Below are 15,021 nucleotides of genomic sequence, written 5' to 3'. Positions count from 1 at the left end.
TACCAGTACTTATCTACTTCAAATTCTTTTTTAATATTCTCTGGAATTTCTAAAAATACAAGCGCCATTCATCGTCAATCTTTTGTATTAATTCATGGTCATTATTATTTACAATTCTAGGAAATGCACATATAATATCATATATAGAATTAGGTTTTTCAATCGATTTTGGATCAAAAGTTGCAATATGTAATAATAAGTGACTTCTAAAATCAAATCGTTTTTTAATTTCTAAGCAACTCACAATTAAAAATTGAAGACACCTAGTATAAAAGTCAGTTTTCTTCTCTTAACTGAGTTTTCCAATATTTTGTAAATTTAGAAATTGCTTTGAATTTTCTGGATTTATCTCTGCTAAAGCAGATTAATGAACATAATTGGGATTTAAATAACTTAATAACAATGTTTTATAAGTTTCTGAAACTTTTTTAAAAACAACCGTAATTACTACCTACCTACCTACTAATTACTAAATATTTTGGTATAAAAAATAACTTATATATTCTATAAGAATATTTTTCTAACATTTTATTTACCCTTTTGGATTTGGACGAAATCGACTTTGTAGAAATTTCACCTTTTTCGAAATTTTTGGGACTTTTCATTTTTCCTTTTTTTGCTTAATTAGTCTTAGGTGTGATAATTAATAACTTTCTCTTCAGATTCTTAGTTCTAAGACTAATTATCACTTTTATTGTAGATTCTTAGTGTTAGTTAACATTTATTTGCATTTGTTTTAAAAAGGTATTTCCCCCTCTAGCTTGTGGGTATATACGGCCTATATGTCCACGGACCGTGACCCTTACCCGGGCGATGTAGGGATCTTTCAAATAAGACTTACTGTACTTTCCCGGGCTACATATAAGAATCAGAGTTATGTTAGGCAATTCTACATACAGAAAATTATTATTGTCAGCTTTTATTTTGATTTTAAATCTTATAATAGGCCAATGTATTATGTCCAAATTATCGACATGATTCCCACAGGCATACGCATAAAATTATGTTAAAATTATCAATTATGTTAAAAAAATATTTATTATCAGAATGCCATAAAAATTATGTTAAAATCTGATAATTATGTACAAATCGGCAACTCTGGACGCCGAGGTCCTGTACATGTCATGATCTAAATGTTTTATAGAAATCTTTCTTGATTCTCTCAACATTCGAAAGGTGTATTTGCACATTTGCACTATTAGCCAACAGATGTCGATAGTTCAAAGAGCGCCTTGTGTAGAACTTCGCGGCAAATCGCATAGCAACCAAAATGACCTTCGGCACCCAGGGGGTGACCCTAACCGTAATATAATAATAATTGTGATTCTAACATGGTACGTACCGCGAGGTCTTGCGATCTTTTCAAGTTTTTTGTTATAATTGCAGCAGTATTGTATTAATCTTTGAAGATAAGTCATTAGTACCTATATATATCTTTATAGCTTATAGAGAAAACTACACTACTGTTTTAACAAAAACACATTAAAATTACTATAATGTTTCAGTTTATTTTACAATCTAAACCATTTTAGACACAGATATTTTTCTATTGATTTATAATTGAATACTATATTTGTAAGACACAAGGTAGAATATATATAAAATGTAGATATATGTGTGGTAAGATGTTTTAGATTGTAAAATAAACTTTTAATTAAAAGGAAGAAGACAGTTCAGATTTGAGTAAATTAGTTTACGGATTTAAACTTTTAATTGTTCATTTCATTGCACTGTGCATTTTATACAAATTTTGTTCCAGTGTTTCAAAAATAAGTAAACGAGCGACAAAAATATTAAAACTAGCTCTTAAAACTGAAAAACCTTCTCAGCCAAAAGTCATTGCACAGAAACTAGTAGATTATGACGATTCACCTGATAATAATCCATTACAAGAGCAAAATGGTAATTATTTTGGAATTGTCACAAGAGTACTCATGAGGAAACAGTAAATCGAGACAATTATATCAGGGAAGATGTGTTGGAAGAAGAAATTGAATATGACCCCTCTGAGAATACTGATATGTGTGAAGAAACTAATATCTAAGTATCAAGTAACAATGATGAAGAGCCATTTTCTAGTGACGATCTATAACAGATAGAAACTACATGCCACCTTCTGAAGAAAAGTCAATTTCTGAATCGGAATCAGATTTATTTTCTGCTTCAGATGCAGAGGAACAATATAACCAATACTCTGATCAAAATGTCACTGACATTCAAAGTCCTATGGGACAAACAATCTGACCTATGGGGGTCTATTTTTCCGAAACTCGACTGGTTTGTAACAAATTGTATACAAAAATTAAATGTTAATATGGAAAATATAAAAGAACTGCTAGACGCTTACAGGATTTTTTTAACCGAGGATGTTTTGGAACTGATTGTTAGAGAAACTAATATGTATGCAATCCAAAAATTAGATATTTCCTAGAAAAATAAGAAAAGAGTTTAATGGAATGATCAATATTTTTGTAGATATTGAATCAGCATATGATAATGTATTATTAGACATTATCTACGAAAAAATGGGATTCTTTCAAGCTTTGACCTCACATATCAGATTACTATATTCCGATAGAACAGTCAATAAATATAAATCATGAAATATTGGGCCCTAAAACGACCAATATTAGGTTACCACAAGGAAGTATACTAAGCTCTGTACTATTTATGATATATTTTTGTATTATTATATATTTATCAAATTTTGTAAAAACCTATTTTATGTATTAAATTAAGTTTATAACCTACGCTTTTTTCCCATTGTATAAAGCCTTAAGTCAATCCGAGTCCACCTGTCAAGTCTAAATGCTCTGATCAACTCCTGAGCGTCAAATTGTATGCTAGTCTAATATCCCAAATTATATTAGAAAAAAAAGATGATGAAAATGAATGATAACACATTAAAATGGGGAAGATAATTTTAAAAAACACAACAAAAGGAAATAATTCAAAATAGGATGAATATGTTATTAGAGAAATAAAATTTTTTATAAAATTAGATATATAGAAAATATTTCTTTGTAAAATTAGAACAGGATTATGATTAGATACCTACCTAAATAAACAAGAAGAAAGCAAAGAACATTCCTTTAGAGCAGCCGCATAAAAAAATACAAAATAATTCCATAAAAGTAAGGTAAGTAAGTTAATTGGGCGATTGCCTGTTGATAAATAAATAAAAGTAAGATGGCGAATGGACATTGACTCTGAAGCCAAAAATGCTCAAACACACACACACACACACACACACAATGGAATGATCTGATAAAAATGAAATTTTATCACTTTTCGCAATAATTTTAAAAATGGCCTTAGTTCCGTTGTCGATGTTTAGTGCTTATTGGAGTAGAGATGAAGTGTTTCATAATGCATTTGTAAGTTCCATCATGCCCCATGATACATTTTTAACATTGTTCAGATATCTACATTTTTCCAATAACACTGTTGATATAGGTTGATATAGTGAAAATAGGCTCTGCAAAGTAAAACCATTCCCTGATATACTGATGGAAAGCTTTAAGTCCGTCTTGACACCTGGTCAAGAGATTATAATAGATGAAAGCATGATTCCTTGGAGGGGCAGATTATTATTCAAACAATACATTCCGAATAAAATACAAATATGGAATCAAACTATACTAATTATGTACAGTAGATGGGTATATGCACAATACAATAGTTTATGCAGGTAAAAACTGCGATCCAGTTAATATTAGCAGTAACAGTCATTCAGAAGGCATTGTACTAAAATGAATTTTTAAGTTTAGACCAGAAGGAGGACAGAACCTTGTACGCTGATAATTTCTATTCCAGCATTCCCTTAGTGAAGAAATCGTATTAAAGAAATATTAAATACTGCAGAACACTTCGATCTAATAGAAACGGGATTCCAAAATCTTTTGAAAGAAAGATGAAGAAATCTGAGGTGTATTGAGAAGAGAGTGAGAATTTAAGAATAATAAAGTGGACAGATAAAAGACAAGTTTTGATGGTCACATCTGATGTCTCACATAAGGCAGACAGCCTTGCAGAAACTGGTAATAAAGATAGAAAAGGTAATGAAATAAAATAACCAAAATGTATTACTGATTACAAAAAACCTAAAAGGTGTGGATATAAGTGATTAAATGTCCTCCTATTTGACAGTTTTGAGGAAATCACTAAAATGGTATCTAAAGCTTTGTTTTCGAGTTGCTTTTTGGAATGTGTGATTTAAATGCATGGCTGGTTTTTCAATTAGCCACAGGAAAAAAGTTGTCCATAATTTAATTTAGAAGGCAATTAGGTCAGTCATTAGTTGCTACGGATACTGTAGATAAAATAAATAACAAAACACAAAAACGAAAAATTCATATATTTGTAAAACCAGAGGATAAAGCAAGCAAACTACACTTACAGAAATCACTTTCAAGTCTAGAAGTGCATAAGAAAGTCAGAAAAGTAATCAGCTACTGCACTGATCATACAGGTTAGCCAGGATACTGTTTACCTTGTTTCAATGAAAACCATATAATTTAATTTTTAATGCATATTGGTTAATTTTTTCCAGGTATTTCTTTTATAAATAAAATACTCATCCTTTCTTTTAAAAATTAGTATTTTTTTATTATATTTATTTCCTGATAAAACCTTGTATTTAATATAGAATTCATCATCATCATCATTGGCTCCACAACCCATGGTGGGTCTTGTCCTGCTCAAGGAGAAGTCTCCATTCTCTCCTATTCTTCGTCTTGGCTTTCCAGTTTTGTACTCCCATAATATAGAATTGTTGTCATTTATTTCACATATTAGATTTTAAGAATATTTCTTTATAAGAAAAAAGTTTAAAAAATGGCACTATGCCAGAGGCCCGAATTATACATGAATAAAATCTTGATACAGTATGCCCGGGCCTGAATTAATAATAGTTTCAGTGAAAATACTCATCCATTGTGAATGTGTTAAAATCTGGTGTTTTTTCAACTCTGGAAGGTTAATCCTGAGACAGCCAATATCTGTAATTACAGATATATTCAGTTTCTCTCTCTCTCTCTCTCTCTCTCTGGTGGCATCCCTTATAATGTGTTATGTTAGGCATTTTTGCATTTCTTAACCAATAATGTAAGGTGTTTAATCTGCTAGTTTATCAGAATGACCTAAGAAGTTAAATGCTTTTGTAAATGGTTCACAAACTTATTGCATTTGAAAGAATAAATCTCTCCTTACTTTTAGTAAAATTAAAACTGCTATGGGACTTAATAATAATTTAGTATGTTTTTTGGTCTCATTATGTCCTGCAGTGGAGAATTATCATTTAGATCCATTGTTATGTTTTACACTGATACTTTCCCTAGTTGAATATGAGTTGTATGTTTCGTCTCTATATTATACTTTGTTATAGACTAATTTCTTGAATGCTTTTTAATGGGAATAGACCTAAACTTGATTTGTTTCCATTACAATTTACACTAAATTCAAATAAATAGTCAAACAGTTGTGATAGCACAAACCCTGTATGTTTTATTTTTTTCATACTTGTGGGCATTTTAAGATTTTGCTTTATATTAATTGTATTTTATTTGTTTATTTTCATTGCAATTATATAGTCTAATAGGAATAGAGAAGGCTTCTCAATGTTTGGATTTTTGAGATCTACTTCTCTTTTGATTTCTTCTATACAGAGTTCCACGTTAAGAAAATAACATTAGGCTTATGGAGATCAGTGTTGCCAAAACTCTCAGGCATGTGGTTTACTAGATTGTCGATATATTTTTTGAATTTCCATTTTCAATTAACATTTAACTGTAAAGAATAACAACTGAAGAACCACAAAGCCTTATTATCATTATGTAGTCTCAGAGAACGACATAAAATCGCTGACATACACACAGCATATTATTTTAAGTTGCAATTAGTAATTAGATATATGCATTCCAAGCGGTCCGTTTATTTGCTATTAAATCATTAATGGCCGGCAAAGTGCATGATTTAACTAAGCAATATTTTCTACTGATTTCTATGATTCATGGTATATGATATTCTTACCGAAAAACAAATAAACTGTCGTTACTATAATTAAAATAAGATAAAATAAAATTATCTTTTGTAAATACTCTTTATTTAATTAAAATCATTTTCCCTACTTTTCATCTCTTGTTTCTAATGGGCACTTTTGGTCAATTACAGTAAAAAACATTAATTTAATTCATGTCTGTGAAAACGAAAATACAAATTATACAACCCTGAATCGTGCTTGTGTTCATCGTGGCATCGCTGCGCTTCTATCGTCCATAAGAAATACATGGCCCTATCTCCGCAATGTTATTTTCTTAACGTGAAACGCTCTATAGCTATAATATAACTTAATCTAACCACAGCTCTAGATTTTTTTACGGTTTCAACAGCTTAATGATTTTGTGCATGTGGTTAAATTTTTAAATTAGTGTCAGTCTATATTTTCTTTTTTTTTAGGTCTATTAACTCATTCCTTGTAGTTTAACATTTTTCAATATTTTCAGGTACACCCATTACCTCAATTTATTTTTAAAATATTTAAATATCATTTATTTTTTGTTAATAGTTTCCTTAATTTGGGAGTGTCAACATGATTTACTATTTTTATTGTAAATGTTTATATGTCATTATAACAGTTTTAGGTCTTAAAATATGTCAACAATGCTTAAAAACTATCAATATATATAATTATTGACTTGTATTTAGTTTTTTTTACTGTAAAATTGTATTGCTCTTTTTCAATTGTCAAATATAGTAGTTTTATGTTGTGCAAAAGAAGTATGTATTAATATTTTTTAATAATATGCACCCTTCTATGAAGTGTCCAAACACTTTTTAATATTTACAAATAATAATAGCAATAAAAACACAGATCAGGAATAATGAAACTGTAGATGTTTTAAATTCCTATGTAACATTTAAGAAATGAAAATAAAAAAATTAATCTCACAAACAAAATAACTGTTTTTGGTGAAATATTTTTTTATTTTTATTATATAAATTTACAATCACCTTCAGAAATAAAAATTAAGGTTTTTCTTTTAATTTTGGCACAATGCCACAATAATAGCATTAAATGAACTAATTTTTTATTAGATATAAATATGTCTTATGAATGGTCAAATTTTCATCATATCAACAATAAATATGTACTTTAAAGTAACAAATGCATTATCAAATGATATCAAAAATATAAAACAGAACATTAGATTTAAACTCTAACCTAACATATGACATAACTCTAACCCTAAAATCTGACATTAGAAAGTAGAAATAAATTTATTACAAATTTGTAAATAAAATAATAGATTTTAAGATGTTACATATTAAAATATGCATACAAAAAATGTTTTGACCTTATTTTTATATTATGCAATAATTATCAAGAGCAGTTTAAAAAGAAAGCACACTGCTTATTAAAATTGTACCAGTTAAGACTTAACAGGTAGCAATATATTTTATTTTTCAACCATAAAAATATAAACCATGGCAGTTCATGGTCAATCATATGAATTATGCATGGAAAATGATTTAACTACATATTCCTAGAAATTGAATTAATATAATTTATCAATTTTAATTGCTAAGTTCTGGTATTTACAGCGTAAGACTGTTAACTTCTCTACAATACTAGAGGAAACAACACCGGGTACATAATAAACTATTTCCGTAAATGATTTCCTTAAATTTTTCTAAATTGAGTCAAATGGTATTCAAAACCCATACTTATTCGGGTTAAGTGGCCCATCTGTGCATATAATATAAATAACAGAAGATTCAACAGGATACTAACCTTGACTGAATCGAGGGGGTACATAACACAGTGCTCCATAATACCAGCTATCGCGCCAGCTATCATATGGGATGATACATTATCGGTGGGAAGCGTTTCGTAATCTCCAGGATTCATCTTTTTGAAATAAGTTGAAAACGGTAAAGTAAGAAAAGGGAAAATTTAGCGGTTAGTGACGTTGTCACAAAAATTTAATGATGTTATGTTTAACCAATAAAAATATTTTTACATTTAAACAATTTCCACCATTGAACCCTTCATTCACAACTGCACTGTCATTAATGTCATGTGGTAGTCGTGGAGTGGAAACTAAACTGAATTGAGGTTATGTGGCTTCTGCGTTTTATTTTATGGGTTCTAGGCAAATTCATTTATATGACTATTTCTAAACCGGTTGTAACCGACCGTAATAGCGATACCTGCCAATATAATGTTAATGTTTAATGGTCATGAATATTGCCTGTAAATTTAATTTTAACTTAAATTTCAATAAAATTTTCCCTTTGTTGCTATATAGTTAATACATTATTGAAATAATGCTATCTTTGGTCCAGAATTTGGAAATATTGGGCTCTACAAACCATTTTAATTGTGTTCTGAAGCTATTTTCTTGTGACATTTTAAAATAATTACTATTTAAATGGGAATAAGCCACAATTAAAAGTTAAATTACGTTTATTGACGTTTCAATTTCCATTGTGGCTTATTCCCATTTAAATAGTAATTACCATTTTAATTGATTATGTTTTTATAAGCGCTCATGTTTTAAAACTGTTGTGTTAATGTGTTAATTTTATAAAACAATAAGAATATAATTTTTTTTTATTCATTATTTTCCTTTGTTTTGGTTATTGGTTATCTCGTTATCTGGTTTTCTGTGATATGCCTTACATTTTTGACAGATGACAACTTTTTCAATATATGAAAGTAAGTAGTGTAGTAGTGGCAACACTGAATCTAATTATTGTTTTCATATTGAATTTGTGATTTTGTGAGCAACTGTGCGAGAGAAATGTATATATCTTATCAGAGAATTTTGTTTTGGATAAAATTTTCAAAAATATTTGATTTCTAATATTTAAAACGATTGAATTATATGCATCATGGAAGTTCAGATTGAAACTGCCGTTAGAGTTTGTCCTTTGGAATATAACAATGGAGAAATGGTCTGTGTTCAAACCAATTCCATCAATAATACCATTCAACTTAATAATCAAGTGTATCCTGTAAATTATGCTTTGCCAACTAATGCTTGTCAAAGTTCAATCTTCTCTACAGCTGTTATGCCAATGGTAAATCTTTTACTGGAAGGTTGTGATGTCTCCATAGTTACTTTTGGTCAAACTGGAACAGGAAAAAGTTATACTCTATTTGGACCTGGTTTTCATTTTGCAGCAAGTGAGGCCGAACACGGTATAATACCCAGATTTATAAGAGAAGTATTCACCAAAGTTGGACAATATAGAGATAGAAGTTATTCAATTCACATAACTTGGTCTCAGATTTTTGGGGAGACAGTTCAAGATTTGATAGGTGGTTCCAGTGTGGAGTGTATGGGAATTTTAGATGCATTTAGGCATATTCAGATAGGATTGTCCAATTTGACACCAAAAGGGGCACATTCATTATTTACCTTAACTTTGGAACAGCAGTGGGTGATTGATTCAACTGTTCAACATAGGATAGCCACAGCTAGTTTTGCAGGTATCTAGATGTGTGAAATAATAATTTATTAATAATTTAAAATATATACATACACTTATTATTATAATAAGAGAGTAATGCTTAATCTAGAATAGGTCATAGGTTAAGGCTAATATTGGGTAGTGTTTTATCAGGAATTAATCCTTATCCTTTAACTTTCACCACTGTACTTTCTGGTGTCCTACTTGCTTTCCTTTCCGCCTCACCTTTATCTCTGTACCCACTATCACTGGTAGGTGTTGACATGCTACACACTCACCTTTTATCACTTTACAGTTTGTAACCTCTTTTAACTGACTTATTCTACATATAAAAGCACAAAATCTATTTGACTTTCCCTTCGCTTGCTACTATAGTTAAGATACTGATCTTCAGTCTTCATAAAGAACATATTTCCATGAACTCTTTCTATTCCTGCTCTTTATGTACCAATATCGTGTATCTGGAAGAAGACCGGAAGACCCTTACAACTCAAAATTTGTCATTTTTAAGATTTCTATCACAAACAACTTAAAAACGCATTATCTTTAATCTAGAAGAGTGTTATCAGTTTGGTTAAACTACTTCTCAAAAGATGTCGAGATGTTACACATGCACTTTTTAAAAATAGCATTTCGCTTCTTGAGAATATTGCTGCAATTCAGTTTACCACCAGCTCTGAAATAAAAAACAACGTCTGTGCTGATCAAGACTGTTACATTTGTAATAGTGCTAATTGTTAAGTGTTTTTCCCAGGAAAACTGTTACAATTGTATTTATAGCCCAGATTTTTTTCCGGTAAGTAGAATTTAGTTTATTATTTATCTACAAGAGTACTACATTTCAACATATAACTTGCATAAAGAAAAACATGAAATAATGTTGTTAGGTTATGAAAAAAAAAAAGAAAAATTTCGACTTGCAACGCTTTTGAATAGAAACATAGATTAAATTGTGTTTTATTTCAAAATGTAATGTTTTTCTTAATATACTTTCCCTTAAAATTGCATTATTTTCGTGGAGGAATAAAAGTACATTTTGGAATAAAACAGTTTTGCAGTCTTATGATTTAGATTCACTTTGTTTTCTAATATTGTGTGTGTTTTTCTTTTAAAGTAATTTTATTCTATTATAGTCTAGAAAGCCTAATTTTTTTACATTTTCATTTTTGTCTCAACACTCTTATTACTATATTATGTAGTATCTACCTCCTTCTATTATGTACGATCTTTCTACCTACCTCTATGAATATTTTGTTTGTAGATTAAAATGGCTGAAAAGTATGAAAATCGCACATTTTAAACATGATAAACAATATTCAAGATGAAACCCACACAGAAATTGTTTCATCAAGGAAATCAGACCAGATCGGGTGACTTGCAAGGTAAAATATGCCGGTAATTAATTACCATAATGTCTAAATTATGTCTGAATTTTTAGAAAAAGAAACCTTTCAATCTGAAGATACACAAATCCACCACCAGGATTGGCATAGCCCCTTTCAAAATTCTGTTTCTTTGCAAGGTAACAAAAAAAAATCATTTTTAACATTAAAATTCTTATTTTTAATTTATATTTTAGAAAACTCATTTCCATCTTCAGCAAGTGGTTCATCATCATGCTCCTCATCGTGTTCATCTGATTCATCATCGACGTCATCCTCAATTGAATTTGGGGAACGTGATCAGTATGGATCAGATGACAGTGTAAAGGACCCTAACTATACTATTTCGCCAAATAATTCAAATACATTGAACCAAGTGGATGAGAACATTCAACCAAAGAAAATAAGAAAAGTAACGAATCAGAGTGAAACAGTACAAATAGGTCAAAGAAAGAAGAGAAATGTATTATTGTGGAAAAAACTCAAGCAAAAATATTAAGGAGTAAAGAACAAGCTTACGTTTCAATACAAATAAAAAAGAATGAAGATGGGACAAAAACCAAAATGGAACGAGAACGCGCAAAAAAATCCATTCAGTTGCTGTGTAATGAAAAATGCCGCCACAAATGTTATGCTAAAATTTCAGAGGAAAACACTTACAGATTTTTAATGAATATTATAGTCTCGGGGATATTAATAAGCAGAGGGAATACATTTCATCTAATATGACATCGTTTCATCCAAAATATAAATACAGTAATGTTGATCAGCCCAGAAATCCCAACAATGCCTTCTATTTTATTATATCAGAAACAAAAGTCTGGGTTTGCAAAAAATTTTTTATGGCAAGTAGCCGTAAATAATAGAACAATTCAGACAGTATTGAAAAAACAAAAAAATTATGAAACAGGTAAAGTCATTGAAATAGACAAAAGAGGGAAGCACAACAATCTTAAGAGGGTAAACAAACAAAGAAATTAAAAACTCAATCAGAAATCACATTAGTTCCATACCTCGAATAGACAGTCACTACTGCCAATCTCGGACATCGAAGGAATATATAGAAGGGGGAAAAGTTTAATGGACCTTCATAGAGATTATGTAAATTTAGGCCAGGTAAAAAATGAGGAATATATAAATTATCAACTATGTATACAGTAAGATATTAATGAAGAACACAATCGTTTCATTTACCGAAAACAGATCAATTCAAGCTGTGCCTTGAATACCAAAACGCAACAGACGAAGAAAAGAACAAAATAGAAGATAAATATAATCTGCATATCAAAGAAAAAGAACTTAGCAGATTAGAGAAAGAGAAAGATAAACAAAATAAAATGGGTAATGTTAAGGTTTTAGTGTATGATCTACAAAAGGTGTCCGACGGGACACGCCAATTTCTTTTACTACGTTTCGAAAGTCAATGTGTTTAACAATTTTTGATATAAAAGAAACTGAAGGAACTTGTTACTTATGGCATGACGGCCAGGGATTAAGAGGATGCAATAAAATTGGAACTTGTGTGTTCAAATATTTACTAAATTTCATGCAAGAAACTGCTGCAGAAAACCCAGACATAATTTTTTACTCGGATAATTGTTCTGGGCAAAATAAAAATAAATTTATTTTAGCCCTTGACATCTATGCAATGAATACAGTAGATATTAATTCAATAACACACAAATTCTTCATTAAAGGCCATACTTAAAACTAGGGTGATAGTGTTCACGCCCGAATTGAGTCTGAAATTACCAAATATAAAAAAGCGAATCCAATTATGCTATCATAAGAAGTGCGAAAAAACAGTCAAAATCCTATAAGGTTAATGAACTTTGTTTCAAAGATATGCTTGATATAAAAAAACTTTCTTCCGACTTGTATGTAAATTCATGAAATGTTAGATTTAATGATTTAAAAGTCATTAGAGTAGAAAAAACAAACCAAACATTTTATTCTACAAATTCAGCTATGACGAAAATTATATGGAAACCGAAATAATTAGTGAAAGAAAAATGATAAATTTTGACAATATTACATTACAAAACGCTTATTCCAAAAAACCTGCAATTTCTGATCTAAAGAGAAAAGGGTTATTAGACTTGATTGAGAAAAAAAGTGCGTACCACTGTATTATTTAGACTTTTTTTAGAATTTGTAAAAACAGGCAATATTGGCACTGTGTGTATGTTCTATTGCATTGGTTTGAAAAATGTTTTTTTAAATATCGCTATTGTCGTAACACAGTATGTTTTATTTGTTTGCCTTTGTCTTAATAGGCAGGTGGCTATGTATCTTTTATTTTTATATTACAGGGTATAGTGTTTTAGTTCCAAATTAATACTAAGTCAAACCATGTAGTTAGAGAGACTTTTCAGTTTAAATTTAGATTTGACCATTTATTATTTGTTACTCTTTGGCTAGAAAATAAAACGTTCTAAAATTTAACTTTGTTTTCTGTTTTCTGTGGAAGAGAGTTACGTGGCTTTTGTGGCTTATTTCCATGTTTTAAGTGTTTCTGTACTTACCATTTTATAGAAACTTGTTAGATATTTTACTATGAAATAGCAGTATAAATTGTAAGTAGTTTTATAATAATTATAATCGGAACTCAATTTTAGTTACATTTACATATTTAGAAAAAAAATATATTCAAGAGGGATACAACTACCTGTTTTTACAAAAACAATAGTGATAAATAAAATAGAAGTGAGAAGTTCACAAATTTAAAAATAAAAAAAATTTATAGAAAAATTATCTTTAATCAGCTCTCCTGAAAATGTATACTTTTTGAGTTGTAACAGTCTTCTTCCGCACGCACGATATGTCCATTCAAATACCGTCCAATAAAACACTTTTCATCTACAGGAATCTCGAGCAACTCGCAATCAAGGGCACTCCAAAATTCTTCCTTTTCCTGTTCTTCATATCCTGCCTGTGGGGCTTATACAGATAACGACATTGTTTTGTTGACCATAGGAATTAAGATTTATTGCAATCCCATCTCTAGAGTATATTTATTATAATGCCCTAAAACTAATTTTTTGGTTATTTTTTAGCCTTAATAGCAATTCAAATAAATAAGTAAGTAAATAAGTAATATGCTTTATTGTCACTGAAAATTGTACAAATTTTATGGACAAAGCTTATAACAATAAGACAAGAAAGAAGAAAAAAAAAACAGAATATGAATCGTTTGTACTTTTAAATAAAAAAAAAACAATAAAATTCTTCCAAACTTAAACATAAAAAATACTACCTAATTAAGAACGTACAAACTTCGTAAAATGTACCTAACAAAAAATAAAAATTAGGAAAGCAGATTAATGAATTAAGGGCTCAAATATTCCACCTCCTTGTGCTAAACAGTAACCAAATCTGTCATACAGATTTCTCCTCATATTTTGGAGTAGGGCTGGTGTAATGCTTGCAGAGAAATGAAGTATTTTTGCCCTTAATTCGACTAGGTTTGTGACCCTTTTAAACTGATGCCTATAAATGTTTTCTTTGAGAAAACTCCAAAAAAAAAATCGTTAGGCGCTAAGTCACAGGATCTAGCGGGCCATTTAATTGTACCACGTATACTTATCAGTTGATCAGGAAACGTTTGATTGAGGAAGTCAATAGTTGCTCGAGAGTTGTGAGCAGAACACCCATCCTGTTGGAAATAAACCTCCTGAAAATTAACGGGAAGGCGCTGAACTGCCGGAATGATCTCATTCTGTAAAAGTTGTAAATATTTGGGCCCGTTTAGGTTTCCATTGATGAAAAATGGACCGACAATACGATCGCCTAACATCCCAGTCCAAACATTTAACTTTTGCGGATGCTGCGTTCGCACTGCAACACCGAGGTGCCTATTTTTCCGAGAATAATACCTTGCAACGGATGGATTGTTTTTTATGTAATGAAAATGAAGATTCGTCAGAAAATAAAATATTTTTTAAAAAGTGTACATTTTCATTCTGTTTATCTAACATTAATTCACAAAACTCCATCCGCCTAAAGTTATCTTCCAGAAACAGTTCTTGTGTTGGTTGTATCTTAAAACAGTGATACCCATTCCTTTTGAGAACTCGCTGGACAGTTCGAGCATTCACGTTAACTTCCCTAGCAATTTGTACACTATTGCAGGGTTCACTAGCTTCCACAAAAGCACAAATAT

At 30.1% G+C, this 15,021-nt stretch overlaps 3 protein-coding genes across 6 annotated transcripts in view; 2 read left to right on the top strand and 1 right to left on the bottom strand.

Moving 5' to 3' along the window:
- Positions 1–8,115, bottom strand: part of mfrn (mitochondrial iron transporter mitoferrin) — a 92,871-nt gene extending 84,756 nt beyond the window's left edge. For 2 of the 4 annotated variants that reach the window (XR_011950629.1, XM_072529400.1), the window contains exon 1: positions 7,793–8,114. Coding sequence is in view for 3 of the 4 variants with exons in the window: in XM_072529400.1 (XP_072385501.1) it covers positions 7,793–7,909 (117 nt within the window). In the remaining variant the exon portion in view is untranslated. Of the gene's footprint in view, positions 1–7,792 lie in introns of all 4 variants that reach the window. The other 2 variants (XM_072529401.1, XM_072529402.1) reach the window with 1 other exon arrangement.
- Positions 8,116–8,748: 633 nt separating this feature from the next.
- The window catches only part of cos (kinesin-like protein costa), a 39,646-nt gene continuing 33,373 nt past the window's right edge, over positions 8,749–15,021 (top strand). Inside the window, exon 1 of the mRNA XM_072529399.1 lies at positions 8,749–9,496. Within this exon, the coding sequence (XP_072385500.1) occupies positions 8,896–9,496 (601 nt within the window). The 5' untranslated portion in view covers positions 8,749–8,895. The remainder of the gene's footprint in view (positions 9,497–15,021) is intronic.
- Positions 9,512–13,461, top strand: LOC140439476 (uncharacterized). The gene is made up of 4 exons (XM_072529403.1): positions 9,512–10,273; positions 10,739–10,859; positions 10,916–10,999; positions 11,057–13,461. The coding sequence occupies exons 2-4, from the start codon at positions 10,799–10,801 to the stop codon at positions 11,356–11,358; spliced, it is 447 nt and encodes a 148-aa protein (XP_072385504.1). The 5' UTR covers positions 9,512–10,273; positions 10,739–10,798; the 3' UTR covers positions 11,359–13,461.

Source organism: Diabrotica undecimpunctata, chromosome 4, assembly GCF_040954645.1.
Source record: "Diabrotica undecimpunctata isolate CICGRU chromosome 4, icDiaUnde3, whole genome shotgun sequence".
Taxonomy (NCBI): Eukaryota; Metazoa; Arthropoda; class Insecta; order Coleoptera; family Chrysomelidae; genus Diabrotica; species Diabrotica undecimpunctata.
Note: the sequence above shows the minus strand (reverse complement) of the source record. Positions and strands in the feature narration are given on the sequence as shown.

Bases quoted from the DNA above. Each gene is read 5' to 3' on its own strand.
- LOC140439476 (XM_072529403.1), top strand. From the start codon at position 10,799: ATGAAACCCACACAGAAATTGTTTCATCAAGGAAATCAGACCAGATCG. The intron at 10,860-10,915 runs GTAAAATATGCC...CTGAATTTTTAG, and splicing joins CAGATCGGGTGACTTGCAAG to AAAAAGAAACCTTTCAATCT. The intron at 11,000-11,056 runs GTAACAAAAAAA...TTTATATTTTAG, and splicing joins AAATTCTGTTTCTTTGCAAG to AAAACTCATTTCCATCTTCA.